This window comes from Meleagris gallopavo, chromosome 20 (assembly GCF_000146605.3).
Source record: "Meleagris gallopavo isolate NT-WF06-2002-E0010 breed Aviagen turkey brand Nicholas breeding stock chromosome 20, Turkey_5.1, whole genome shotgun sequence".
Lineage (NCBI taxonomy): Eukaryota > Metazoa > Chordata > Aves > Galliformes > Phasianidae > Meleagris > Meleagris gallopavo.
In genome coordinates, this window is record NC_015030.2 from 9745231 (window position 1) to 9772142 (window position 26912).

Consider the following 26912-nt stretch of genomic DNA (forward strand, 5'->3'; position numbering starts at 1 on the left):
CTTTGTGCCGCGCTGTCCCGCGGCGCCGGCCCTTCTCGGAGCGGGAAGTTTCGGGGCAGCCCGGGCTCGGCGTCGCCCCGCCGGAGCGGCGTTCCCGTATCCTTCCTGCCGAGTTAAAGCCCCGGCCGCCGCCTTCCAGCCCGAGCTCGTCCTGGGGTCGTTCCATCGCGTCTCGCTTCCCGGTGCGGGCGGCGATCCCCGCTCGGGCCGTTGCTGCGCCGTGTCCCGGAGCGGCGGCTCTGCGGAGCGTCCCGCTGCACGGCGCTGCTTCGTGGGAGAGAGGCTGTGAGAGCGGTGCCCGTAACGCCGCTGTTCTCTTTAAGGCGGTTTTCTGTTTTTTTTAAACGAAGGTTTTGCGTGTTCGAGGAGCTGCGCTCAGTTACTGGTTGGTTACGTTGGTTCGTAACGGTCCGGTTTTAACTTGCACGGAACGGAATGAAAAGGTTAAGGGAGATCCTAATCGGGACCTTTAAACGGGGACCAAAACAATGCAGTCGTTACGAGATCCGTGGGACTTAACAGATGTAGGCAGTAATCTGTGCTTGTTACTTCTGCCTAGGGATCGCTTTGAGGAAGTGTGTAACGTAAGCCGCAGGGAGGCACAGCAGAGGTGTATGCTTTCCTGGGTGGAAGTTGTTGTTGATGCATGGTTTGGCTCTTGTTCCCGAGAGTGCGGAGACCTGTGAGCGCACAAGGATTGTAGGCTGAAAGTAAGGATTATCTTCATTGTTGTTCCCTAAAGAGTTAAATAGCTGTGGTGGTAACGGTACCTCGGGGGAAAGGAAATCCCACGTTGGCCTTCCTTTCTCTTGCCTTTTAAAACCTGATTTAATTTCACAACGTTCTCGATACCTTCGGCAAACTGCTGCAGCACACCTTCGTTTCTCAGGTAAGTTGGTGCACATTGGACATGTGATATTTTGCTGAATCTGCCCCTAAGCACGCAGAAGGAATTCAGGTGTAGCAGATCTTGGTTTGGGGTCGGTGTTATTTTACTGTTGTTGTTTTGTCGTTGTTTATAATGTTAACAGAATTGTTTGAACCAAGTATTTGCCTTCTAGACTCTGCCTCTTCCAGGTGCTCCTATGTGTAAGGGCTTTGTAAAAACGTAATGAAGTTTGTAACGTAAACACGTTTTATTCAAATTCAAATATTTCACATATTTACATCACCCCCACCCCTCCAGGTTGCCTGCTAATTTGATATATTTTTTTGTAAGAGTCTCCCCTCTTCTCGTGTGAAACCCCCCGGGGAAGAGGCTATGGACAAAACCATTGGCAAACAGCAGAAACTGGCTTCAGACAAAATGCTGTCATACGTAGCAAATGAAGAGACAGGAAAAAACATTTCTGTAATTTTCCAGCTGAGATTTTACTTGTAATAAGAGTGGAAGGCACATTTCCAGATAGAGGTGAGTTGCTTATGTATAAAAAACTAAGTTTGGCTGGTTCTGATTTCCAGGAATCCCAAGATGTTTAGCTTTGGGGGTTTTTGTTTGTTTGTTTTTCATGAAAGCTGAAAGTATATTTTCTCTAAATTGGTACCATGTTGGAGTTTTTCTTTTTTGCCATGCTGAGGCTTACGCAGGGCTTCAGTTCTGCAGGCGGTGGCCTGCTGTTTCTGCACGGGGTGGTTTTGGCCAGCTTAAGTTCAGAAGAGTTGCAATAAATGAGTTTTCTGTTCTTGGTGCATTAATGCTGACATCCAGAGCCAAAACCACACTCATGGCATAAAACATTAATGAACTTTCAAATACAAAACTATTGTATCAAATTTAACACCGACTTTGAAGCATGCTATTGGAAAAGCATGCTTTGTTAAGGTTATGTGATTAAAGTAAATGTTTTATCAGACACCTGTGGCTGGAAGTTGGTGGCGACCTTGTTACTCCTGTCGTGTTTCTGTGAGTGAGATCTGAGTGTAGAAACTGATGCATCTCTGCATGAGGTGCTGGGACGCGTTGGTTAAGCTGCAGTTCTTGTATTTCTAAACTGCTGTCTTAGTGAATTTAAGCACCAAAGTGATTGAATAGTAGTGACTGCCCATTTGAGCAGGCTGAAACGTTTCTGTGATGGTTTTGTACCAACTGCCTTTGGTCGGGATGTGCTGACTTGGAGGCACAGTTTGGCTGCTTGATAATATTTTCTGTAGCAAATTTTCACCTATGAAATGCTTTCTCTTAAGTGTTGCCAACACTTGAGCATAGTCTTCATTGATATAATAAAACAATTTCCCAAGCATTTCATGTCCAGCTAAGGTTGAACTGTTTTATTTTGCAATTTGGCCACGCGTTGTCCCTCCTTTGTGACCAACCTTTTATGCTGGAAGAGCAGCTATTTTCAGGGAGCTCTGATGTGATGACTAAATTCAGCTGTGTATGCTAAAGGAGTGAGAAAGTGGCTGTTAATGGTATTTGTTTGGAGTTGCCTTCCAGCTTTTAGGAAAACCGGTTTCTTTAACGATATTCTTTTATCATACCATTTGCCTTGTGTAATGGTTAATTAAGAATATTTCTTAAAAATACATTGCTGCCAAGTGCTCACAAGGGGGAGAGGAAGAACAGGAAAATGGGAAGTTGGGCAGAATAAGAAAGCAGTTCTTAAAAGTTCCTCTCTCCACCCCTCTCTTCAGTAAAAAGAGCCGTGCAAGAAATCCCCTAAGCAAGTAGGTACTCAGGCTTTTATTTGCCAGTCTCACTTACCTAGATTTTGTATCACTCTAAAAACCCTTCCTATAGAGGAGCTGGTAATCTGACTAGGAAAATGAGCCTTACCCATATGACCAGAAGTTTGGCCTGTTGTTCTGTGTGCATACGCCTTCTGCTTAATGAGCTAGTGCTTATCATGAGGTGGAACAGCTGCTGTTCTGCTGCTGGCCACTTACACAGCTGTAAGCTCTGCAGTAAGCCAGGCTCCTTCTCAGTGTTTTGCAGGGAGGCAAAGAACGCTCATCTATTTCAGTTTTAAATAAAAGGTAACCCTAATGTGGTTTTTCATGCTAAATCCAGCTCCTGGCAGTAGGCAGTTTTTGTCATTATGCATGTATTGTGAAATGCATGGATTGATCTTAGGGTTGTAACTGTTAAATTGAATAATTCAATCTATTACTACTGTCTCTGATAGCCAAAAACAAATTCTGGGAGAGTTACCACCTAAAGTTGGTCACAGAAGGGTGTGAATGTGAAAACTATGCATAATCCATCCCTGCTGTACCCATGGTAGCCCACAGTTCTGTGGTCACAAAAGGACACTTTGGTGCAGTAACAACTGGGATGGGGATGGGGATGTAGGGCTGCATTTTTGTGGGCAGTGCTTTACAACCCAGAGGCCCTGCAGGTACCACAGTTAAGCACAGTCAGCTGAGAGCATTGCTGCTGCTCATCACTGGCAGGAGCTGCAAGCTGCTGCTGTTGCTGTTGCTGAAGCAGCGGCTTGTCCTTAGCTGTGGTTCTGCTTGAGGCAGATGTTGTCCTTTGTGTAAGGTTGTGATTTTTGACCTGTGAGTCCAGAGTTGTAACCTAATTGTTTTCTGTTTCAGGCACTAGACAGGGCTTACAAAAGAGTAGGACTGCTGAGATCTGCAGGGAGGGCTATCAGAAGTTCCATGCATCACTCACTTGTTTCTACAAATGCTGTCTCAACATGGGCTGAAAAGAATCTTATTGGTGTTTATTATCAAAATAGAAATGTCTTGATCTGCTCTAGCAAAATTCCAGTGAAGGTATTTGTGTATGTTCTGCCCTGACTTTCACCTGCCTCCGTGAACAAAGCAGTTTGTATTTTTGTACTGAAAATCTGAATTTTTTCCAAGTTGCACAAAATGGAGTTTGATCAAATTTCCCAAGAATTTAAAATCCAAATAATAGTTATAAATTAACACTGGGAACATCCTATGTAAATTATCTGGCAAACATGCTCATCTTCTGGCAAGCGCGCAGATAAAAATGTTTTATAAAAACCAGAGTGTTATTTTAACTATTGTGAGTTGCTCAGAACTTCAGCTGGGACAATGTGACTAAATGTAAAGTGAAGGAAAGGTGATCTGTGAGGCTTCCTCAGTTTAGATAAACTAAACAAACTTGATGAGTTGGAGACTTTGGAGCCTCTATAATGCTGAAGGATGATTTTTCTCTTTTGAGATTGTAATTTCCTACAGAAAGCAGAAATATTTTCTCATCTGTGGGTATTTTGGCAAAGAGGCCTTGGCAGTGCTATTGAGATTCTAAATCTGTGATAGAGGAAGAAAAAAGGGAGAGCCAACAGTATTGTCGTGGTATCTGCGATTGCGATCTTGAGCCATGCTCCAGCTTGACTCTTGTGTGTGCCGGGGGAGCTCCAGCCTGCCTTCAGCTTTCTGCTGCTTCTTCCTGTGCAGAGAGCGGTGCTGGGAGGGGAACGTCTGGTGCCCTTGGGAATGGGAGGACTGGGACTGGGCTGTTTCTCTTTGTTCTTCTGAGCTGCGGCAGCACTTCAGGCCTCTACCAATGGAGTTCTGGGTGAAGCCGAGCTGCTGTGTGGGTCTGAGGTCTTTGGTCTGGAAGGAAAGAGCAGTGCGCTGGGACTGCCTGGTGCTGCAGCCGCCAGTAAGGACTTCCAGTCCTCCTTTATGTGGGTCGAGGCCTTGGTCCCTTACGGGAATCCAATCAGCTCGTGTGCAGGTGATGAGGGGCAGCATGCTGTGAGTAGTTAGAATGGCACTGCATTTTATTTCCTAGGCTGTGGTCGCTGAAGGTGAAATACTCTGAGGCACTACAGAGTTTGTGACGAGGTCTTCGTGTTCTGGTGTGTGAATTGCTGACACTTTGCAGAACTCCGTATCCATGGCAATGTGTTCAGCTTCTGTCTTAATCTGCACACACGTGCACACAGCACTGAGCGAGCGTCTTGCTGGTACCAGCAGTGCTGTGCAGGTACGGCTCGTTCCTGGCACAGGTCAAGGCTGGGTTTTGTTCTGCCTTCCCCCAGTGTTCCTTTAACGATTGCAATTGCTATCCTGCCTACTTCAGGAAAAGATGTCATGTCATGCCCTGCCCTAAGCTTTGATTTGTTTTAGTGTAATTTTGTGTGGTTGGCTACGGGGTGTGTGCACAATCAACATTGTGCTGGTTTCTTAACGCTTCAGAGCTGTTTTTAGTGTTTACAGGTGTTTGCTTTATTGCATAACCTTTTACTGTTTGTGCTTTTTTTTGTAGTTGGGTGCTAGGATTGGGTCCGTGTAGGAATCAGTTTTCCCTCTTAACTACGAGGAAAGCCTTCTGAAATAAGATTTAGATTGAAAAGGAGAATAGAGAATATTGTAATAAAGTGATAATGTGGCACAGAAAGGCTCGGATGAGATGCAACAATAGAGATGTTCAAATGATCCTCTCTAGGAAAGGGATTTGGGGAATTACTGTGATGAAATCTTAAAGCTATGAATCCAAATGCACTTTAAGAACAAGTCCAATCATATTTTCTATCTGCGGTGCTTTTGAGATAAAACTTACTTCTAGGTTTGAAGGGGGAGGAAAGTAGAGGCACAGGCTTTCTTATTTATTTCTTCTTGCTCTACTGCATTCTCCTAATTGCATTGTAGTATGTCTTTTCTTGCTTTATTAATGCCTCTCAACCTTAATAGGTATGGTTAAGAATAATGGAAATACTTTGAAATTTCTTCTTTTAGCTTAATGAGAGCAGCTCACATATGTAGCAGTAGGCTTGTGTCAGGTGGCAATAAAGGTAAAAATGTTCCTGTATTAAAAAGCATTTATTGGATATCCTTTTTTTAAAAAAAATAAAGTTAATCTATTGTTTGTTGTAGTCTTTATTGTCTTTGGAAAGTGCTCAGCTGCTGGACATTCTTCAAAGCAGTGTTTGCACTTGACCTCAGATTTTTCATTGCCACTCTCACATACAGAAACCTGTTACATAATAGAGTTTTCCTACAAATTAGTCACCTTTCTATCTTTTAGCATTTATACAGACCCTATTGCCATAGTAACTGAGCTCTTCATAATTGTTAATGTATTAATCCTCAGAACACCCCTGTGAGGTGGAGAAGTATTTGTGCTGTGCACGTGAGCAGCTGAATCCTGAAGAAGCTGAGAGCTGATCCCCAGCACTGAGAGCCACTAATGGCCCAGAGCAGCTCAGCTCCATTCCTGGAGAGCAGTGCCCTCCTCGTTGAACTGTTTTCTCTGCTCAGCTTTCTCGAATGAATGAATTCTAGTGAAATTGGCTGCAGCCATCTGGAATGTGTTCATTTGCATATAAGATGCGTGGCTGTCATTAATCAGAACATTAGGATTAATGATCTCTGGAGAAACCAAGAAAAAAATGTATGGACTGCTACTGTGTATTCTTGGTGGACTGAGCTTGTTTTGTTTATACCTGTACCAAAATGTTATCTGGTTTTGACTCTGCTAATTTAATTTGTAATACGTGCTCATATTTATATGCTGATAGAGCAGTTTGTAGTGTATCTCCATTTGAAGGCTGGCCTTTAATTTTCAAGTTTGTGTTGAGATAGCTGTGTTCACGATGCTCTGGTATTCTTTTTGTTTGCTTTCATTATTTGCTTTTTTTAAAATTTTTAGACAGATCATCTTTCACAAACAGAAAGGAAGAGACGTGATTCATTCGGGATGTTTGACGGTTATGACAGTTGTAGTGAGGACACCAGCAGCAGCTCCAGTTCAGATGAGAGTGAAGAAGAGGTTTCTCCTTTGCCATCCAGTCTCCCAATCATAAAGAACAATGGACAGGTCTATACTTACCCAGATGGTAAATCTGGCATGGGTGAGTATGTGGTGTGTGAGTATAAACACTGATGCTTCTTTTTCTGCCCGCGCTGTGTTTTGTGGGATTCCTGACCCAAATGTTGGTCCCCCTGAAAATGGACCAATACAGTGGATTTCTTGATTTTGCCAGACTGAAATATGATAAAATTTGAATCCTGCTATCAGGAAAGTACTATATGAATACCCTCCCTATCTAGAATGTTGTGTATAATACACACACTTGTTCTCATGCATGTTGTTTTTATTCTTTGAGCTTTGTTGAAAATGTCATTGTGCTCTCTTACACAAAAGCATATTGTCTCTTCTTGTGTGTGTTTACAATATAGAAAAATATTTCTTATACTAGGAAAAAAAACTTAATTCCCACTACTTTATCAATCTCATCAGTGTATATGTATTCACTACTGACTAGCTGTGGTATACACCAAGAAATAAAAGATTGGAGAGGCAGAGAGATTGCTTTAGCCATTGGGGAAAATATTTTGGCCTGGTTACTGGTTCCCTCTGGGTAGAATCTTGTGTCTTGCTGGGGTGAGTTGGTCCCATACTCTTACTGAGCATGGAACAACTTAGTGCACTGTGCCATCAACCTCTAAAGCATATGACTCCAGCTATAGGTGAGACTATTGGTAGACAAAGGTACTTTGGATGTATTCCAAATTTAAGATTAAAGAAAAATATCTGGTTTTATTTGTTTGCAAGTATTAAATATTTAGAGAAAAATTGGAACTGGCTGGCTCTGATTCAAAGTAGGCATTTTCTTGAGAGCCATTAAGACTCAGAAATTGGCTTTGGGTTGATGATCAACTTCAATGGTAAAACTAGTAGGGAGCAAAGTGGAGACAGACTTCTGCCTGTGAACTTGAGGTTCTTACTGTATCACCAGTGGTGGTGATGGTTGTCTTTTAGTTGGCTTTTGGTGCAGTTCTTCTCAGGATAAAGCTGTAAGAAATTGATTTGATGGTGCCACCTACAGGACCTTCGTCACGCCGTCTTTGTTCAGAATTTTTACAGAGGTTTTTCTTAGACTCTTAACGTGTTCTTTCTCTCCTCTGACTAGCTACATGCGAGATGTGTGGAATGGTTGGTGTCCGTGATGCCTTTTACTCTAAAACGAAACGTTTCTGCAGTGTATCATGCTCTAGAAGCTATTCATCCAACTCCAAGAAGGCCAGCATTCTGGCCAGACTTCAGGTAGCGGTACAGACACCATTTTCCTTATATACTTATTGCTGTCTGTGTCTGTAAAATGTGTGTGTTTGTAAAACGACTGGGATGCTTTAAAATAACTAAGCCCAAATTCTTAATGTAGTAAAATTTTCACAAATGATTTTGTAAGACAAAATTCAAAACTGTATCACTGATCACACGTTACCTTGCTCAGCAGAGCAAATTCCACCAAATCTTCACTCCTTATTTCATTTCTGCTGCAGTGCCCCACTTTCACCTGCAAGGAAAAGATCAGAAAAAATTTTCAACCTACATATGTAGTGATTTGAAAATCCATGCATCTTATCCCCAAGACACTTTCTGGTTTAGAGAGCATGAAGGTTTATTTGGCACTGCTGGTTTGCTTTTGAGGGTTTTCTAACTATGCGGATATATGAAATGAGGTTTGATCTGTTCATTTAAGATGTGAATCAAATAATCATGAGAATTTTTTTGTAACATTTAATAAAAAGAATATCATTATATCTTATCTCATGTTCCATTGCATATGCAACATGCCAGGAAGTTGCATCGGTATAAATCAGATTTAAAAAGAAAAATCTTCCTTTTAACCTGCTTTCAAAAGATTTCATTTTGTTTTTCAGGTAGAGCAGTGAGCCTGTATGCTCTTTACATTGGAGTACTAATAGAGAAGTGAATTTTTGGAGACTGTTTTGCTGCTGATTTTTAAGCATCTTCCATATTATATGTAGTTTTGTGTTTCTTGATCAACTCCATTCTGTGTTGTGCCAATTTTAGTTGAATCTTCTGGAAAAAAATATTTGAAAGATTATTTTTCAGTTATTTTAGTGGCAGCTCTTTGTTTCTCAGTGATTTTTTTTGTTTGTTTGTTTTTAAATAGTTTTGTCAGGCATAAGGACATCCTTCTGCTGGGAGTTTGGGAAGGTTTTATTTACTTACGGTTTCTTTGTTTGTTTGTTTTAGGGCAAACCTCCAACAAAGAAGGCTAAAGTTCTACAAAAACAACCACTGGTGGCTAAATTAGCAGCATATGCTCAGTACCAAGCAACTTTACAGAACCAGGCAAAGACTAAAGCAGGTATGGTCAAATAAAAGAGCCGAAACATTTTTAGTAATACAAAATTGGTTTCATTGGCAGCTTCCTAAATGCAGTAACTTTCTCTTAGCAGCTGTCCCCGTGGAAGGCTTCAGCTGGGGTAGCTACATCAATAGCAATAGCTTTACAGCAGCTCCTGTCACTTGTTTTAAACACGTAAGTACTTTTTCAGTGTGTTGTCCTTTTGTGTACATACGTGTACATGTTTTAGAGAGAGAATCCACCTTAATTCTTAAATGCATTTTCACAAAATACATTTTAAAGCTTCAGACTGTGAAACTTTTATAATAAACTCTGCTAGTATGACTATCATTTAGATACATACATATGTTTCTATTTGTTCTTTAAACCATTCTGAATGCTGTGAGTTACTCTCATCATGCTTGTTTTCATAAATTAAAAACAGAAGGAATCTTAAACACTTGTGATACTATTTTTTTTTTCCTCACTTCAGGGCACAAAAGCATGGAGTTCAGTATAGGTATCACACCAACCAGGTCACTCTATGCTATATAGTTACAAACTGCCATTTAGATTGAGTCAGACTTGCTTTAGTGTATACAACTGATCTTTTCATTAACTATTTTGGTTTGGGATTATTTTTATTAGTTTTCAGTCGGTTCTCCCTGTCAGCTCTGCTGCTGACTAGTGTAGAAATAAAGGAAGATGGAGCCTCTTCATAAACCTGAAATTAAAATGTATGCTTTTCTTTGTATTACAATTGTGAAATTGCAAACAAAAGGTCCTCAGCTATTAAAGTCATGACAGAGTGTAGCTTGGGGATTAGGAAAGCATTTACCAGCATCTGTCTTCAATGTGTTTGTTAAAATCTACTTATTATTTATTGTTTAACATATTGTCAGTACATTGTGTTGTAAAATCATCTCTTAAGTAAAAACATTCTGAAAAAGTCTCACTTCTCAGCATACTCTTTGTTTCATTATATGGGAAGATGAAGTATTTTGGCTTCCAATGAGAGCTTTGGTTTTGCTCAGTTATCTGTTAAAAATTTGTATCAAGTTAAAAAATTTTGCTTCCTAGAATTTTTTCATAATGGAGAAGAGAGAGAAATTCTCTCCAGCTCTGGAATTCATGCTGAGCCCTGCTGGTTCCTAAATCAGAGCAAGGGCTCTTGGCAGTTGACAGAACCCTTCATGCTCCTTAACAGAGCCCAGAACAGTCTTGCATTAGGATAGGTTTGTTAATTTGTATTGAATTTCATGTGCTTAAGCATGTTTGCACTTTGCTTTCATAATTATGTACGTGTTGTAACAAGTAATTTCATAAGTGTGTATCACAAGGCCGTGTTTGATAATGTAACCTGTGCTGTTACAACAAATACTTCCCGGTGTCCTTAGCTAGGATACATGGACAGCAGTTAAATCACTGATACATGGAGCCAAAACATTCTGTAGTAAAAGGAGCCTTATCTTTCTTACTGCTTCACTCATTAACCTGAGTAGTACACCAGTGATGTGAACGGGCACAGTAATGTTTGTGCTCTACCTTAGAATCTTTCACAAGCTATATGGCAGTGGCTGCAAATGAGCGTTGTTTATCTCACATCTTTGAAAAACATGTTTAAACCAGTCAGAATCTGGAAACACATTAGTTCTCTCTTCTTGTTAGATATTTCTCTCCCTCTCACCTCAAGTTTTTTATTCTCTTGATTCCTTGTGTTGTTGGTTTGCTCCAGGGGAGCGTTTCCAGGATTTCCCGCTAGGTGGCGGTGCTTTGCCTTAACTTGAATTTTTCATCACTTTCACATTGCCTTCAGTGGTAAGGCCAGAGGTGCAGATACTGTTGATGCACTCTAGTGGCAGAGTATCCCTATGGTTCAGGGACTGGTAGAATTTCTTTGCCGTTTAAATTCTGAGTCCACTTTCAAGTCTGGAGTCGTGGTAATTTTGGTGCCATCCAAAGCCATTAGGAGTCAATTATTTAGCTGAACAAGGATCTTCTGGGTTAAGCATATGGGAATAGGTAGAGTTTAGGCATTCCTTTCAAACCCTGTCCAACTGAACCTTCCTGATTGCGACTTACCTTGCAGAGAAGGCATCTGCTGTTCACAGATAAACTCTCCCAAGTCCTCACCTGGAGCAGGAAGCAATGAAGCAGATTTTCCTTGTTGGGAATAACATGAAATGGATCTCTTCATCATAAGTCAGAAAGGTAAATTTGTTCTTACCTGTAAATTATGGTTCTGCTAGTTCATGCTATGCCAATCCAGACTTCAGAGTTACCTTGCCAGCCAGCAGATGAATAAGACTTTAGACTTACGTAGTACTTTGATTTTTTTGGTTTATTTTCTCCTCCAAAGCATTGTGCAAATACTAATTGCTTAATTGCACAAACACAGAGAAGGCATTAAGGAAGATGGCTGTTACAGCCCTGGTTTATCCAGTCTTCCTCATTTAAGAATAATTACCGTGTATAGTATACCAGGTATACCATCACTTCAGGACAGTAATGTTATCTGGCTTTTCAGTAGTGATGCTACACAGGATGGCTTCCTTCTTCTGAAGGGTGAGCCATAAGGATTGGTGTAGGAGAACTAGCAGAACCAATATTTTCACAGACAAGGACAAATTTAACTTTCTGCTATTTCCCTCTATACCAATCCATGTTCTAGAAATAAAAATATTTGTGACATTTTTGTAATCGGTTGAAAGGGGGAGAACTGCTTTGATACACTCTTCCTCTGAATCAATTGAGTAGATGAGCAGGCAGTAACATTTATTTTAGTGAAGTGCAGCTGGATTAGAAAATTATTCAGCTCTGCTATTCTTGATTTTAGATTTGTGTCTCTATACAAGGCAACCAGATTTTCTGAAATATGCTCTTTGAAAAGTTATTTCCCCATTTTCAATTCAAAAAGCCACAAGTGTCAATTTAGAGATGAGAGTGGATATGTAATAGGACTTGATTAAGAAGTTGCATCTGCATACTTTGTGTGTGAAAATAAACCATCATCTTGAAAGTTGTTTTCTTCCAGTCTACCAGATGGCAGAAAAGAGCTCTGCAGGCTGGGCTGGTGTAGATGGGACATAGCAGAGCATGAAGAGACCAGGCTTCAAGAATAAGAAAATAGCAAAACTTGCTATGACTGATTTTTTTCCTTTAATAGTTAAAACCTGATTTAAGTTTTGCATGCCTAACCTCAAATTTTGTGGAAGTGAGAGCTATGCCCTTCAAAGATTTTGGGCTTTGGAGCTGCTAGTTGGACATTGCCAGCAAAATTCCCTTATTGTAATTTCCAGTCTTTCAGGAAGTGTTAATCCAGCTTTCTTCACCTGTGGGTCACAGGCAAAAAATCAATGAAGCTGGAGGCTTCCCAGTGAGCTGTTAAGTTCTCTGCGTTTCCAAATAGCTTTGTAATGAAACATTGCCTTACAATACTGTCTGCCCACTACAAAAAAAAAACCCAAGATTCCTTCAACTATCCCTTTATGTGCATATCCTAATAATTGGTTAGGACTTTTCTCAGAATGTGAAATCTTTCTTATGACTGTCGTTCTAAAATAACCAAAATCCAAGCATTGCCATTCTTGATGGAGTTTAATTTAGACTGGCTCACTCTGTATTTTGTTACTGTTAACTTCAGCTGAGTAGCTTTTAAGGTTTTAGATTCTTGAACACTGTGTTTCTGGTATCTCTACTATAGAATTTTTGACAATTTTTTCATGATGCTCTGTTCAAAAAAAGATTCCTGAAATCAAACTAAATGTTGGGTTTTTTATCTCCAGTTTCCAAAAACACTTCAGACTTCATCGAGCTTATATTTCTTTTTGTTATTAACATATTAGTCTAAGCTTTCACGACAGTGTGTGAGGAATTTAGCTGGGCATTTTCCTTTGATGTTCATTAAAGTGGTAGAACTCTACCTCCTTCTCTTTTTGGCTGCTCAGTAGAATGATCAGATGCAGGTGAGATGGAAGCCTGTTCCTCTGAGAGGGTGTGAACTAACGGGTGATAAAAACCCATCAGAATAAAACTTCAGAATAGATTTGAGAAATAACTTCTAACCATTTTTTTCAGACATTGCAGATCTACAGAACGTAAATGTTTTGATGTCTGTGGAATGGATTTTAAGTGCCATAATTTTCTGCTAATAGAATTGCAGAGGAGTTATACCATTCCCACCTAAAATTAGTGGGTATCATGTAGTTAGAGCATAGTGGAAGGAAGAGGACCTATGGTAATATACAGTGTGTGCTTTATGGATGTTTGGACTTGAAAGCCTATGGTGCTTGTAGGAATAGACTGTAATAGTAGTAAACCAGCACTATGCACAAACTTCAGATCAAAACCAAACTAGATTTCCATAGGCTATTTTCTTGCCATATGTTTGTGTTATCATGTATATTGATAGTCATCTTTTTTAAGTCACTTATGAAACAATAATTAACAACAACAACAAAAATCTTGTGCTGTAAGCAGAGTGATGAACTGTTCACTTTCCTCCTACCTTACATGCTAGGCACCTATGGGGACATGCTGGGGTGATATCTCAGAAGGAGTGCGAGTGGAGGTTCCAAACACGGACTGCAGCCTACCTACCAAAGTCTTCTGGATAGCTGGAATTGTAAAATTAGCAGGTGAATATATTTTGATGGAAATTACTAAAGTAGTCAAAATAATTATGCAAAGGTAGCTTATAATGCTTATAAGCTTTATAAATATAAATATATAATATAAATAGCTTATAAGGTAGTCAGCAGTCATTTGGTTAGCAGAATGCTGGCCCCGTTTGGGGGTCAGGGGGACTAGGGGGTCACAAGATTATATTTTCCACCATTATCAGTATTGAGCTGTTTTACAATAGTTTCAAGTTGGGTTGGTTTGTTTGTTTTTTATTGCTAGATTTCATTGCAGTGGTGCTGGATGAGAGGATAGAAAATTGCAAAATAGCAAGCAAGTCTCATTATAAAAATCATTATCTTGGCTAAAAGCAAAGGTAAAAATTCAAGGTTCACATAACTAAATTATCAAAAAGCAGAGGCTGCAAGTAACAAAGGAATTCTTATCTGGAACATAGGAAGTTCCATGCTAACACAAGGAAGAACTTTACTGTCAGAATAATGGAGCACTGGAGCTGGCTGCCCAAAGAGGTGGTGGAGTCTCCTTCTCTGGAGATAGTAGAGACTCATCTGGTGCCCAACTACGTGACCTGTAGTCTTTAGCAAAGAGTTGGACTCAGCATTCTCTAGGGGTCCCTTCCAAGTCCTACAATTCTGTGATTTTCCTCTTGTATAACTTGTAAAGTTTCATGATACAAGAGTTTTACTTAAAATGCTCTGATAGCATGCAGCATCTGCCTAACATTCTTTAGAAAGTTCTAGTCTAGAAAATCTAATGTAATATCTATTATGATTGATAAATTTTAATTGATTTTTTTTTATAATCTTATATTTTTTCATGTGATTTTACTTTCAGGCTACAACGCTCTGCTAAGATACGAAGGCTTTGAAAATGATTCAAACCTTGACTTCTGGTGCAATGTTTGTGGGTCTGATATCCACCCAGTTGGTTGGTGTGCAACCAGTGGGAAGCCTTTAGTCCCTCCTCGAAGTATGTAAATAGTAGTCTTACTGGTTGCTACAATTAAAAGTCTTCTTTAGGTTAATTTGCTGGTGGTTCTGATATCAGCATTCTTTCCATAGCAATTCTGCCAACAATTATTCATAAATCATTGGAAAAATAGGGACTTGACTCACACTGAAAGTGCTTCCTGTGGTACCCCTCCACAATGACTTTGTTTTTAAATCAAGGTGGAATTGCTTAGCTAATCAGTGTTGTGAATATACACAAGTTTTATTCATATTTTGTGATTAAACTCTTTGCCCTAACATATCCATACATCTAATCTGACTCCTCACTGAACTATTTTCATTTGAGCTTTTAAAGTCATCTAGGATTTCTTATTTACCTATTCCAGACTATAACATTGTCTCTAATGGACACAATTAAAAATCCAGTGGCTTATTTTGTCCCCTTCATTTGCAACAGCCATCCAACACAAATACACAAACTGGAAAGCTTTTCTAGTGAAACGACTTACTGGTGCCAAAACACTTCCTCCTGACTTTTCTCAGAAGGTAAGGCTGATGCAGTATCAATGATGTACTGTAAACAAAGTGGCAGTGCAGAGAGAAGAACTGTATTTGTTAGTGGCACATTAGCTCCTTCTGCAAAGATGATGATAATTTCTTAATGCAGTTTTCACAGAAATCTCTATTTTCCGTTTATCTCCATGTTTATCAGTATGCAGTTCTGTTTGGAAAGCTGTTTCCTCCAGCAAAAGTAATTTTCTTTAAAAACTAGTTAGTATGTTTTAATTTTAAAGTACTCAAAAATGCTAATAAGCTACCTTGTAATATGTAAGAAAAAATCTGATTTCTCTAATCCAGAAATGATTTCAATTGTAAACTGTTCCGAGGAACCAAACCATTTGTTACTGTGCACATATCTCGATATAATAAAGTAGATATTTTCAAATGTTAATAGTTTTCATCTGCTCCAAGCTAGATTTGTTTGCTGTATTTGTCGTGTATGGTAGCTGCCTGCATGATGTGTTCTAAGTTTATTTATTGATATTGTGGGATGGTATGTTGCTTTTTCAATGGGAATCTAAGAAGTACTGTTGTCTTACTCTGCAGCCAGTATTCCTCCCCATTTTTTTCTGAAGATGTTCATTTGTATTTAAAAATTGGCTCAGTGGAAGCCAAATCAAATTGGCAAGTCCTAAGCTCTGGTGGAGATTACAAAATGCTGAGTTCACTGGAAAGCATTTTTAAACAAAATAGGTTCTCACAATGCAGGATAATCACTATTGTCATTCTGTTCCTTTATTTTTGGTATATGATGAAGTATGTTTGAGTGGTAAGCTTTCATTATGTTTGAATTTTATTTTTCACTGCTAATATGTTAAAATATTTTGATGTTGCATTTGAAGAGCTGTGTTCTGAGTGGATGATAAAGCAATAAATAAATTTGTTGAAATTGTTGGTCAAGATAATTTCATTTGTTATTAACTGAACAAGCTTTCATTGAGCCAAGGGCAAAGTCCTTTAACCACCGTGAGAGCTGGATGAGGCTGTACTTAAATAAAATAGTACCATTGTAGGATCTATTCAGGTTAGTCTTGTTAAAATATTGCATCTTGCTGCAGTTGCAAGGAGGTACCAGATAAATCACGTGTCATTTGTGCAGGCTGCTTAGCAAGTACCTGAATTAAATGGAAAGTTCTTTGATGTTGTGCTTTATAGAAGACAAATTACTAAGCTAAAACAATATATTTTTACAGAGTTTTTTTCCTGTTATTTTAAGGTGTCTGAGAGCATGCAGTATCCATTCAAAACTTGCATGAGAGTAGAAGTTGTTGACAAAACACACCTCTGTCGAACGAGGGTAGCTGTTGTAGAGAATGTCATTGGGGGAAGGTTGAGATTGGTGTATGAAGAAAGCGAAGACAAAACTGATGATTTCTGGTGCCATATGTACAGTCCACTCATCCATCACATTGGTTGGTCTCGAAGCATAGGACACAGATTCAAAAGATCTGGTAAGCCTATTGCTTGTCAAGGTGTCTGTGGGCAGTGTTGGCGTGGAGAGACTTAAGCAATGCTGTTGCTTTATGCAGTTAATAAAAATAGTTTGAGTAATTACTTTCTAATGCTGCATAATGGTTTTACCAATTACTCTGCCATTCTAGAGTTTCAGTTCAGTGTACAATTGGTCTGCAGGAAAATTGAACTGCAATGTTCAAGTATGTTATAAATTTCTTTTTTTATGAAAAAAATAAACCTGGAATTATACTGTTTTGCTCTACTACTTTCTGCATTTGTCTCTTCTGTACACTGCAACATGAGCAAGTATCCAATGGGATACAGATTTCTGTCTCTCCGAAGTGTAAGGAATATTTTGTTTTTGTATTGCAAGACCTAGATGTTGTAGAGGCCATTAGGAAATGGGCTGGGAAGATGACACGATGGTTTAATAGATGGTGTGTGGTTTAGACCCTTGTTATCTGAAATACTTTTAATTTGAAATAGTTGAGGTCCATAAATAGGTTTTTTTTTGAAACTTTCTGTCTTTCACTGTGAATGCATACCTTGTCAGAAACAGAATTTCCATAAAAGATTTCCCAACACAGCCCTTCAGGACAGTTTTCTAACTACTTAAATTTTCACTGGAGCTGTTTATAAATAAGAGTAGAGACACAAAGAGCAGTGCTATTTTCCAGAAGTACTGTCTTCATGTCTCTAATAGGATTTCAAGGATTTCCCTTGCAAGGTGGGACTCAACACTTGGCAAAAATAAGCTGTATGTATGTGCAGAGAGTAGACATACTGTATAGAAACTGTGATTATATAAATGTAATCTGTTAGAAAAGAGGTGGTTTTGCCTTTTTTTGAAAAGCTTCTACATATTGGTAGCAAAGTGGGGATGCAGTTAAGCAGTCTTGTGAATATTGGATTTTTTTGTGTAAATGAGGTTGTGTTATAGAGGTTTTTCAGATGGAAGTCAGTGGGGAGAATGGATGTGCTCCCCAGGTTTTTGTGGTAGTCTTATCATAAACTTTACACGCTAACAAGGTGATTGCATTCCAGCAGTTAATATGTCAAGGAAAAAATATTGCCTACTCTGTTACCAAAAACTGTTATTAATATGTATTATGGTTCCTTACAGATATTACAAAGAAACAGGATGGACACTTTGATGCACCCTCACATTTATTTATGAAGGTGAGTTTGCTACCAAGAATGTTCTTATATCAGTCGACTGAGGACCTGGTGTGTGTGAAACAGACTTGGAAGTCGTGGAAATATGCCCAGCAGAAGCACTGGTGAATTTTAATCACACAGTTTAATAATTTGTCCTTCTTGTCATAAACAGAGGTGATAGTACAGGTATTTCACTCTGTTCCTTTACTGTGACTGGTTATTGGATTCTGAGCTTCTGGTGCTGTCATCTGACTTGATTATTATTTTTTTTAGGTGAAAGAGGTTGACACAGCTGGAGAGTGGTTTAAAGAAGGAATGAAACTGGAAGCTATAGACCCCTTAAACCTTTCAGCAATATGTGTGGCAACTATTAGGAAGGTAAGGAAGCCAATGTTTGTTGTCAGAAGACAGACAGGACCATTTTACATTCACCTTTGTTCGGGTCAGAAACAAAGCTCAGGAAATGAATCCATTAATTGTTATATACAACTACTGTGAAAAAGAACATACTCACGTATGTTTAATTTTGATTTTAATATCTGGAGATTCAGCCTTACGTTTAATTAATATATGCTATGCTTGTGAGATTAATTTTCAAGACAGTCTACTGCTAATTATCCCAAGTATTTTGCCATTGTATTCAAAACAAAAGCCTCATCTTGGTTGCTTGCTGGAATCTATGAAGATAAGCTTTTTCTAAATTGATTAAAAGGGATCTCATCAACATTAAATCTTTATTAAAAGGGAAAGAAAATGGACAAAAAGAGTAGCTTAGCAACTTTGCATAACCTTACTAATGAGTGTGGTCATTATTTCAAATCTCTTTTTCTTAATAGTGTGCAGAATATCTTTCAAGCTAGAGTAAACTGAAACATAAAGCTTTAAGATAGAACTGATATACTCACAAAAATAAACTAGAGCTCAGAAAAAGGAAATGTTCATCTCATAACTTTGCAGTTAACAAAGGTACATTTGACAGTAGAGCACACAATCTTGGAGACAGGTATGATTTCAGTTTGTTTTGCTTTTCCTGTTTTATTGTAATTGAATGTTCTTCTGAGTACTTTCATTATTAGTTATTTTTCACTCTTGAAACATGGCATGCTTTCTTTCTAGCCTTATCACACAGTTAAAGGTATTTAATGTAAAATTTTGTTTTTCTTTACAAAGGTTTTAGCAGATGGCTATCTTATGATTGGGATTGATGGCTCAGAAGCAGCAGATGGGTCTGATTGGTTTTGTTACCATGCCACTTCCCCTTCTATTTTCCCTGTTGGTTTCTGTGAAATTAACATGATTGAACTAACTCCACCCAGAGGTACATATAGAATTCTGACCACATTTTATTTTGAATATTTTTCAGTGATATTGTATGTGCCATATGCTTTGTATTTTAAATCAGTCTACAAAATTCATTTCACTTTTTAGGACACTATCAAGTCAGAAACAAATAAAACAGTGTAACTTGAAAGTAATCTTCAAAACAGAGACAAACTTCTAACTGAGAAAAAGGAAGATTGAACATCCTTATGATACACTGGCTAAAATAATTTGCCTTTACTGCTGTAATTTGAGGACAGCCACTAGTTGAGTAGCACAGCCTTAATGTGAATGGGAAGTATGAAAATGCAAGTCACTGAATGGTCTGCTCATAAATTGCTTGGCAAGTCCAGACCACCAGAGGGTTTAATGAACATTGTAAAGAATCTCAGACTTGGCCTAATCGGTGACAATAGCCATAAATTTCTGCAGGATGTGCACAAACCTGAACTGCAGGGAAGTAGCCATGGGAGCTGTTTGCCGCATAATCCCTTCTGTGAGAATAAGCTGTCTGTCCACCAGCACCTGTGCCTACAGAAGACTCTCACTGCCTTCATCTTTTGATTTGTGTTATCAAGGTCTAGCAGCTTGTAAAGAGAATTTTAATTAGGCGTGTAACAGCAAATGGTTTTCTAAGATGGTTTTTCTTCATTCTCCTTGCAGGCTTCTATTTGTATTTATTGAATGATTTTCTAGGTAATAACTACATAACACAACAAGAAGAATATCATACTTTTACTATTGCACACTAATGAATTTGTCATCCTTGAGTATGTCTTAAGTGCATTTAAGGCAGATTTACTAGTTTCCAGTTAACTCATCTAGTGAATGTATTGCCTAGAAACTCATGAGCATGGTCATACCTGCAAAATGTGCTGCAGGAGTCTCTTGCAATAGTGGTAGTTGTTGCATGGGGCACAAAGTGTCCGTATCAACAGCAGCTAGTTTAGAAGTGACTGCATTAAATGATACAGAAATCACATTCCCTTTTATGATGAAACTTTTTTTTCAACTCTTCAAAGGCTTTACACAATAGTGTGCAAATTCTGTTAACACATTTATCATACTGTTGTGTTTCTCATATTTTGGCAGCTTTGTTTACCTACAAGTGTGTTGCCATTTCATATTGCAGTTTTCTGTAGCAGTGCTGTATCATCCACTGAGGGATGGCTGAATCCTAAAATCGCAGAATCACCCATGCAATAATCTAAAAGTCATTTGAGAGAGAAGTTAGGAGTAAAATAGAGAACATAAGGCCCTTTAACACAGTTTTATTACTGATTTAATAAGATTGAAGTGATCAAAGCATCTTAGTTTTTATGAGAGGTATATTCTACCCTCCAAGTTATGAGCTTGCAAATGCACAGTTTCTTAATTTTGACTGTTTCATTAGGACCACGTGCACATGTCTTTAATGCCTAAAGGACTTGTGTATATTACTCCAGCCAGAGGAGCTGTACATTAACAAGCATTAATTCTCAAAACTTATAGATTACCCTTATCAATTCACTTTCCTGCTGCATGTCTTCCTGCAGACAGTTACGTACCAAAAGTGAACACCATTTTTTATTTTACATTCAGCAGTGTGGATACGTTAAATAAGTTGCTGTTAAACCCCTGCAATTCATGCTTTTAGGTTTATTCCTTTCTAATATCTTCATCTCTTGCTGAAACCAGCAGAAGCTGAAGATGCTTTGATACTCATAAGACTTTTAGGCACATTCAGCAGATGAACAAAAGCTGAATATATAAGAAATTGGTTTTTTACCTTTCCAATAACTTAAAAGATTGGGGAAAAAAATCCTGTAATTTATTCTTCTATTGCTAACCTTAACTTTATTATTTAAGGTTTTAAATATCCATACTTGTTCCACGAACCTGCTCCTAACACATCAAGTTTTTCAGTAGTGGAGCTCTTTCCCCACAGGAAAGAACTGGATGTGCTTAATTACGTTATGTGTTGTGGGGCCTTGTAGTCATGAAGGATCTACGTGAACAGAAAGCTTCAAGTGTCGACAGTTGATCTTAACATCAAATGATGCCTTGTGTATTATCCAGAAATTCATTCATCCTTGTTGGAAAAAGGCAGTGTCCAGTTGACTGTGTTGTCCATTAGACCAGAACTCAGAGAATGGAGATTTCTGATGTTAATGTTTTGCTTCTTTGTCTTTTTAGCCATAGCACAGTGCCACTGTTGTATTCTTGTTGATGTTCTAACGTAAGAAGCTTACAGTTGATTTATGAAAGTATTGTTTAAAATCCACAGGTTATACAAAACTCCCGTTCAAATGGTTTGACTACCTCAGGGAAACTGACTCAATAGCAGCACCTGTAAAGCTCTTCAATAAGGTAATAAGCACTAAGCATCCATGTTGAAATACAATTTGGGATTTTCTTCACATTTTAATCTGTGTGTTTATGGAATTAACCCATTTCTTTAAGTACAGTTGTGAAAAACTAAGCCAACAGATTTTAATATAATCTAACAGCCCTTATTTCTAGAGCTTGAGTGTTTCTGAAGTGTTAAATACAGGACTGCACAGAACTTCATAAATGATGCTTGAAAATTTCTTAAGCTGAAGTGATTGAAATGTTTGCTTCAGCACCGTGTGCTTAACTGATCCAATTGGCCTGGTTGGTGCTTGCTGCCTTGATGTGCTTGCTTTTTCCAGGAAGTTCCAAACCATGGGTTTCATGTTGGAATGAAACTGGAGGCCGTTGATCTGATGGAACCTCGCTTGGTCTGTGTGGCCACAGTGACTCGCATTATCCATCGTCTGCTGAGGATACACTTTGATGGCTGGGAAGATGAGTATGACCAGTGGGTGGACTGTGAGTCCCCAGACCTCTACCCCGTGGGATGGTGTCAGCTAACTGGGTATCAGCTGCAGCCTCCAGCACCACAGTGTAAGTTCTGCACTGTAAAGAATTCTGGTCCTCAATCACACGCGATGCTTTCCTACCTTCCTGCTTTTTAGGTTAGGTCACTGAGTGTAACAGAAATAGAACAAATTCTTGCTAATGCTTAGAAGTACACAGTTCTGATCTCTTCCACCTTAACTTTTAAAGTACTTCTGGGCATTTCTGTGGCAACTCAGCAGTTTTCTGTTTTGTTGCCAGAAGATATTTATTTCATGTAGGGAAAAAAAACCCTATTAATTACCTGACGAGTCTGGAGAGAGAAATTTGTAGTGGTTGAAGTTAGCAAATAAATATTCTTTGCATGCTGAATATGGTGGACCTCAGTGTGTGCTTGGTTATTCCTGTGCAGAAGTGTTTGTGTGAGAAGGCTACATTTCATTTAGTACATCAAAACTCAGTGTGCTAGGCCAGTTTTTATGGCAATTGATAACTGTTTCAAGAGTGTTAGTTGTGTAATGGAAAGGAGGTAGGAAGAGTAATGCTACTACTGTTAGTAGTACTGACTACTGATAGTGGTTTGATTGCAGTTTAATGGCAAGTTTCTCAAAAAAGCTTTGTCATGTTCTGAAGTGTATTTCCAAAATAGTAAACTTAAATTTTGTACTCCACACTTTTTTGCAGCATCAAGAGATAACCAGTCAAGTTCATCAAAACAGAAGAAAAAGTCAAAATCACAACAGTACAAAGGACATAAGAAAAGTGGGTGACAAAACAGTGCTTGCAATTTCCCTGTTGCTTAAAAAGCTGGTGGTCTCTCTTCTACTTAGAAGTGCTGTTTGTAAGTTAAGCAGGTGTTGAGCTTAAAGGTGCAGTATGCCATAAAAGGAATTTTATAACTAACCGAGAATATCTGTTTTTTTTATAACTTGTAGCAGTATAAGTATGCAGGGTAAGCCCTTAGTCCTGCTAACTGCCACGCCGTTTTTAATGACGAACCAGTTAAAACTCGTGGCAGTTCTCTTTTGCCACGTAGGGTTGAGTAGTTTGTCTTCACAGAAGTCGATGACCTCATCTAAGGCAACCCAACTATGTCTGTTATTTTTGGAGCATCAGCTCGCTCTGCTGACTCATTCTCTTGGTGCTGTCTTGGAAGAGTGGAGTGCAAAGATGCAGTACTTCATGCTGCCAACACAAGGGCAGATCAGCTACAGCAAAGGTCTATAATGTGTTGTCTCAATTTAGCAATTTGCTCTGCTTCTGTGCCAAGATATTTTCTAGTGGGATAGCCTAGCAAAAATAAAACTAATGTCTTGGATGCTGAAAGTTACTTGAAGTGCAAGTCAGCAATTCTGGATGACAAATCTTTAACTGTCCTCTAATGTGACTTGAGAGAACTTTTTATACAAAATCCTCTATATTTTAGTATGCTCAACCCCTAAATGTGGGTACTGCACCTTTAAAGGAAGTTCTGGTCTGTTTCGTTTATTTCAGTGTTTTTTTCCTTCTGCTCATACTTTGATAATTTCATTGTCCATTAATGAAATGGGAGAAGCAGTTGTGACATTATTGCTCTTCATAACATTGTTCTTTTTGCCTTTGATCACATTTCTTTTTTTTTTCATACAAAAGAAAGAAGATGATTAAAACTACAAAAAATGTTGCTTGAATGCCATTTTTCTCAGGGACCTTTAGCGATTTGAGGATGTGATGGAAAACTTTTGTCAGTGTTTTTTTTCTTGTCTCACATGGACTGATTAGAGTAACTAGACAACGTGATTGATTGTAAATGGCAAGTAATTAATCTTCTTCTTACTTGGATGAAGATTAAATTTGGAAGTGGGCAGTAAATGAAATAAAGAATAGTAAAGTAAGCATTCTTCTTAGCAACATTTTATGTTGCTTTCCTAAACCAGGGTTTTAAAATACTGAATTACTGAGGAAAAACTCTGGAGCAGGACTTAAGGTTCAGTTGAGGGTCAGGAAGCATCTGTTTTCTGTGGGTTACCCTACATTAAAAGAAGAATGTCTAAAATGGGAAATCTGAGGCCCGTTCCCAATTTAAATCATGCGAAGTAAAATGAAGAGTGAGTTGTGCTTACTGTGGATGTTACAGATCTTAACTGTTCATCGTTTGTTTCCAGTGACTTCGTTGCAGCTGAAGGAGGAGATGCTGGATGGAGAGGAGTACAGCTTCCTGCAAGGAGCATCTGATCAGGAGAGCAACGGATCTGCCAGCTACTACATAAAGCAAGAACCATAAGGCAGCTTGGGAAAGTGAGGGGCACAGGATTGGTGATAGGAAAGGAGCCTTTCTCCAAGACTGACTGGTTTTGTTCCCACTTCGATGGCGCAGCATGGATGGCTGCACCGGGGGCACTTTGCTATCTGTAGATGAGTTAGACTCGGTTCAGAATTTTTTGGAAGGACGGGGAAACTATTTTAGTGAAAAAAGATTTTTTCAATTTATTAAAAACAAGAACGGACACTTTTTGTGTTGTATTTGAAGCTTTTGCAAGAATTTTGTAATATTTTCAAGTTCAGATCTATTGTGCATTGTTAACAAGAACTGAAAATCTAATTTTTTTGTAAGATTAAAGTTTAAATAGCACGATCGTGGGAAGCGGTTGGAGGAAGATATAGTTGCAAATACAAATGAACTGTCACGACAAATGAACCTTTTTGGTACAAATTGGGAGATACTTAAACTCTTGTGAACTGCACTGGTCACACCTCTGTTTTGTTTTTGTTTTTTTAATTGTGAAATAAGGCATTTGAGCCCTGATCTGGAGGCACAGATGGTATGAGGAGGATCGCCCTGTAGAGCTCTACTTGGTGAGTAGCCCCAGCTGCAATGGAGCCATCACCTGGGGGAGATTTTTTAACTTTTCAATGTGTTTTTATTTAGTTTAAAACGTGTTGTTTTTTTTTTTATATGATACTTTTTTAATTAAAACATATAGCTCCTTAGGGTCTGAATCAGTGCCCAGTAATACCAGTAGCCTTGTGTTCATTGGCTGCAGTGGGCACTGGATTGGGACTGCAGCTCTCTTGTCTCTACGTGGATATCTGTTGTCTTGGAACGCTCCAGCAAATGTTTACAGAGCCCTATCTCTGCCAAACTGGAACTTCAGAAAATTCCCTGCCTTGGAAGATTAGAGATAACGACGGATTTAGGCTAAAGAAACCCAGACAGCAACTCAGGCCTCCCTTGGTGGTGGAAGGAACTTCTCTGTATTCTTCTGGTTGTATCTTTCCATTCAGAAAGACCTTGTTTCCTTACCATCTGAAAAGTTTATTCCTGACCATTCAGAACTGATGTTCCCTGTGGTTTCAGTTGACCTAAAAGGAGCCAGATGTTCAGCTGCGCACAGCCTGCAGTGTTCCTTTCTTGCTGCAGTATTGTGAGGTGGAAATTGAGACTTGAGCATGTTATTTGGATGGTATACAGCATAGCATGTAACTCACCAGCTGGATGTGTTTGTTGCCTCAATCCTTGCGTCTTGCTTCAGATATCCCATTAATCCCACCTGCTTGTCTGTCCAGATGTTTTAAAGGCAAAAGTTAAGCAGAAGGGTGAAAATGACTGCCTAGTAGTGTAATACAAAGTATTTTCACGTGAGCCCTTAATTATTTGGATTTTCCTTCCTTGGTTTTAAACTTTGTATGTTTTTGTAGATGGCTTCGTTGATGGAGTTGATGAGTAAAATTATCAATCACCCTGCAGAGCTGTGACTGGAAAAATGTGCATCAAGAGCTTTAGCTTTTACCAGTAAGGTTCATTAACTAAACTCTCAGGAATTAACTGCATATGTTCTATAAGTGCTTCTGGGTCTTAGTAGGTCCCCTTCAGAGCAGTACAGTGATTATTTGACTCTTAACCATAAGGTAGGGCTTAGAAAACTGGTGATCAAAACAGTTAACTTCTGTGTTCCTGCAGCCTAAGAAATGCTTTAAGGACATCAACCCACAGAGCCCCAGGAGACCATTTTTGTATATTGTTGTCCAAACCTAAAAACAGAAAAAAGTGCATAGAAAGTTGAAAACCAGCAAATTGATTCTTTTCTAAAATATTGCTCTAACTTTGGGTACATAGTATTGGTAATATGCACAGGTTTACCTCATTCTATGCAAGAGGAGTTAATTATGTAAAGTTTTGTATTTACTACTGGAATTTAAAAAAAAAAAACAAAACCAAGCTGTCCTGTATAGCATAGGAATGTCTGGAATTTTCCCTTACCAGTAAAAATGTCTGTAATGACCCCTTTTTAACAACAGCTTCGTACACTAACAGCATCTGGTTACTGGATTATAGGTATCTGTAACTTCAGGTGGTGAAGACACTTCAGCTCTCTGCAATAGCCATAGCAAAGGGACTTTCTCTTGTTTGGTAGGCTTCACATCCGTCCTCTCAGAGCCTGACCCTCATGGGGCATTTCTTTTGGACACCCTGAGTTGGAGGAGTAGGTTTAGAGACCGTTGTTGATGACATTTTGAACCTTAATTTTATTATTTTTCCTCTGCTCTTCATTTATGCTGCCATAGAATCCAGTTCTGCAAGCATTGATTTGATTTGGTGAGTACATCACTGTTGATTTTATTCATGTTTTTTGATGTGACAACTTCCAAATTGCCACCGGCAGCTGGAATGAGTTGGGCACGTTCTTGCTTTCTTCTCTCATCAGTTGCTTCTCAATACAGTAGAAAAACATGCATTAATTTGTTTCTTGATGTGAAAATTTGGGCTATGATGGCAAGGGATGCTGCCAAGCCAGGAAACCTTGGGCTCCCATGCATTGCCCAGGTCAGAGCCTGGCTTCCCAGGCACAGCCGACCTGTGAGCTTAGACTGCTGAGAGGCAAAGGTGGCACTTTGAATGCATCTCCGTGCTGGAGAAACGTAGGAATGGGATTGGAAGTCTGTCAGTCCTTAAAGTGTTCTT

The 26912-nt window shown here is 38.9% G+C and overlaps 2 protein-coding genes across 12 annotated transcripts in view; one reads left to right on the plus strand and one right to left on the minus strand.

The window, feature by feature from the left end:
- UTP18 (UTP18 small subunit processome component) overlaps nucleotides 1-166 on the minus strand; it is a 9192-nt gene extending 9026 nt beyond the window's left edge. The window contains exon 1 of the mRNA XM_010721685.2: nucleotides 14-166. Coding sequence (XP_010719987.1) covers nucleotides 14-166 — 153 coding nt within the window. The remainder of the gene's footprint in view (nucleotides 1-13) is intronic.
- The window catches only part of MBTD1 (mbt domain containing 1), a 27644-nt gene extending 732 nt beyond the window's left edge, over nucleotides 1-26912 (plus strand). Inside the window, exons 1-19 of one of the 11 annotated variants that reach the window (XR_002120851.2) lie at nucleotides 187-710; nucleotides 1220-1411; nucleotides 3538-3720; nucleotides 6575-6776; nucleotides 7839-7978; nucleotides 8933-9047; nucleotides 9136-9221; nucleotides 13546-13663; nucleotides 14502-14636; nucleotides 15075-15163; nucleotides 16395-16629; nucleotides 17757-17812; nucleotides 18065-18169; nucleotides 18962-19109; nucleotides 21378-21460; nucleotides 21784-22018; nucleotides 22655-22732; nucleotides 24115-24805; nucleotides 24934-26912. Coding sequence is in view for 10 of the 11 variants with exons in the window: in XM_019621783.2 (XP_019477328.1) it covers nucleotides 3604-3720; nucleotides 6575-6776; nucleotides 7839-7978; nucleotides 8933-9047; nucleotides 9136-9221; nucleotides 13546-13663; nucleotides 14502-14636; nucleotides 15075-15163; nucleotides 16395-16629; nucleotides 17757-17812; nucleotides 18065-18169; nucleotides 18962-19109; nucleotides 21378-21460; nucleotides 21784-22018; nucleotides 22655-22732; nucleotides 24115-24233 (2061 nt within the window). In the remaining variant the exon portion in view is untranslated. Of the gene's footprint in view, nucleotides 1-185; nucleotides 711-730; nucleotides 890-1219; nucleotides 1412-3537; nucleotides 3721-6574; nucleotides 6777-7838; nucleotides 7979-8932; nucleotides 9048-9135; nucleotides 9222-13545; nucleotides 13664-14501; nucleotides 14637-15074; nucleotides 15164-16394; nucleotides 16630-17756; nucleotides 17813-18064; nucleotides 18170-18961; nucleotides 19110-21377; nucleotides 21461-21783; nucleotides 22019-22654; nucleotides 22733-24114 lie in introns of those variants that run through there. The other 10 variants (XM_019621782.2, XM_019621783.2, XM_010721594.3 and 7 more) reach the window with 10 other exon arrangements.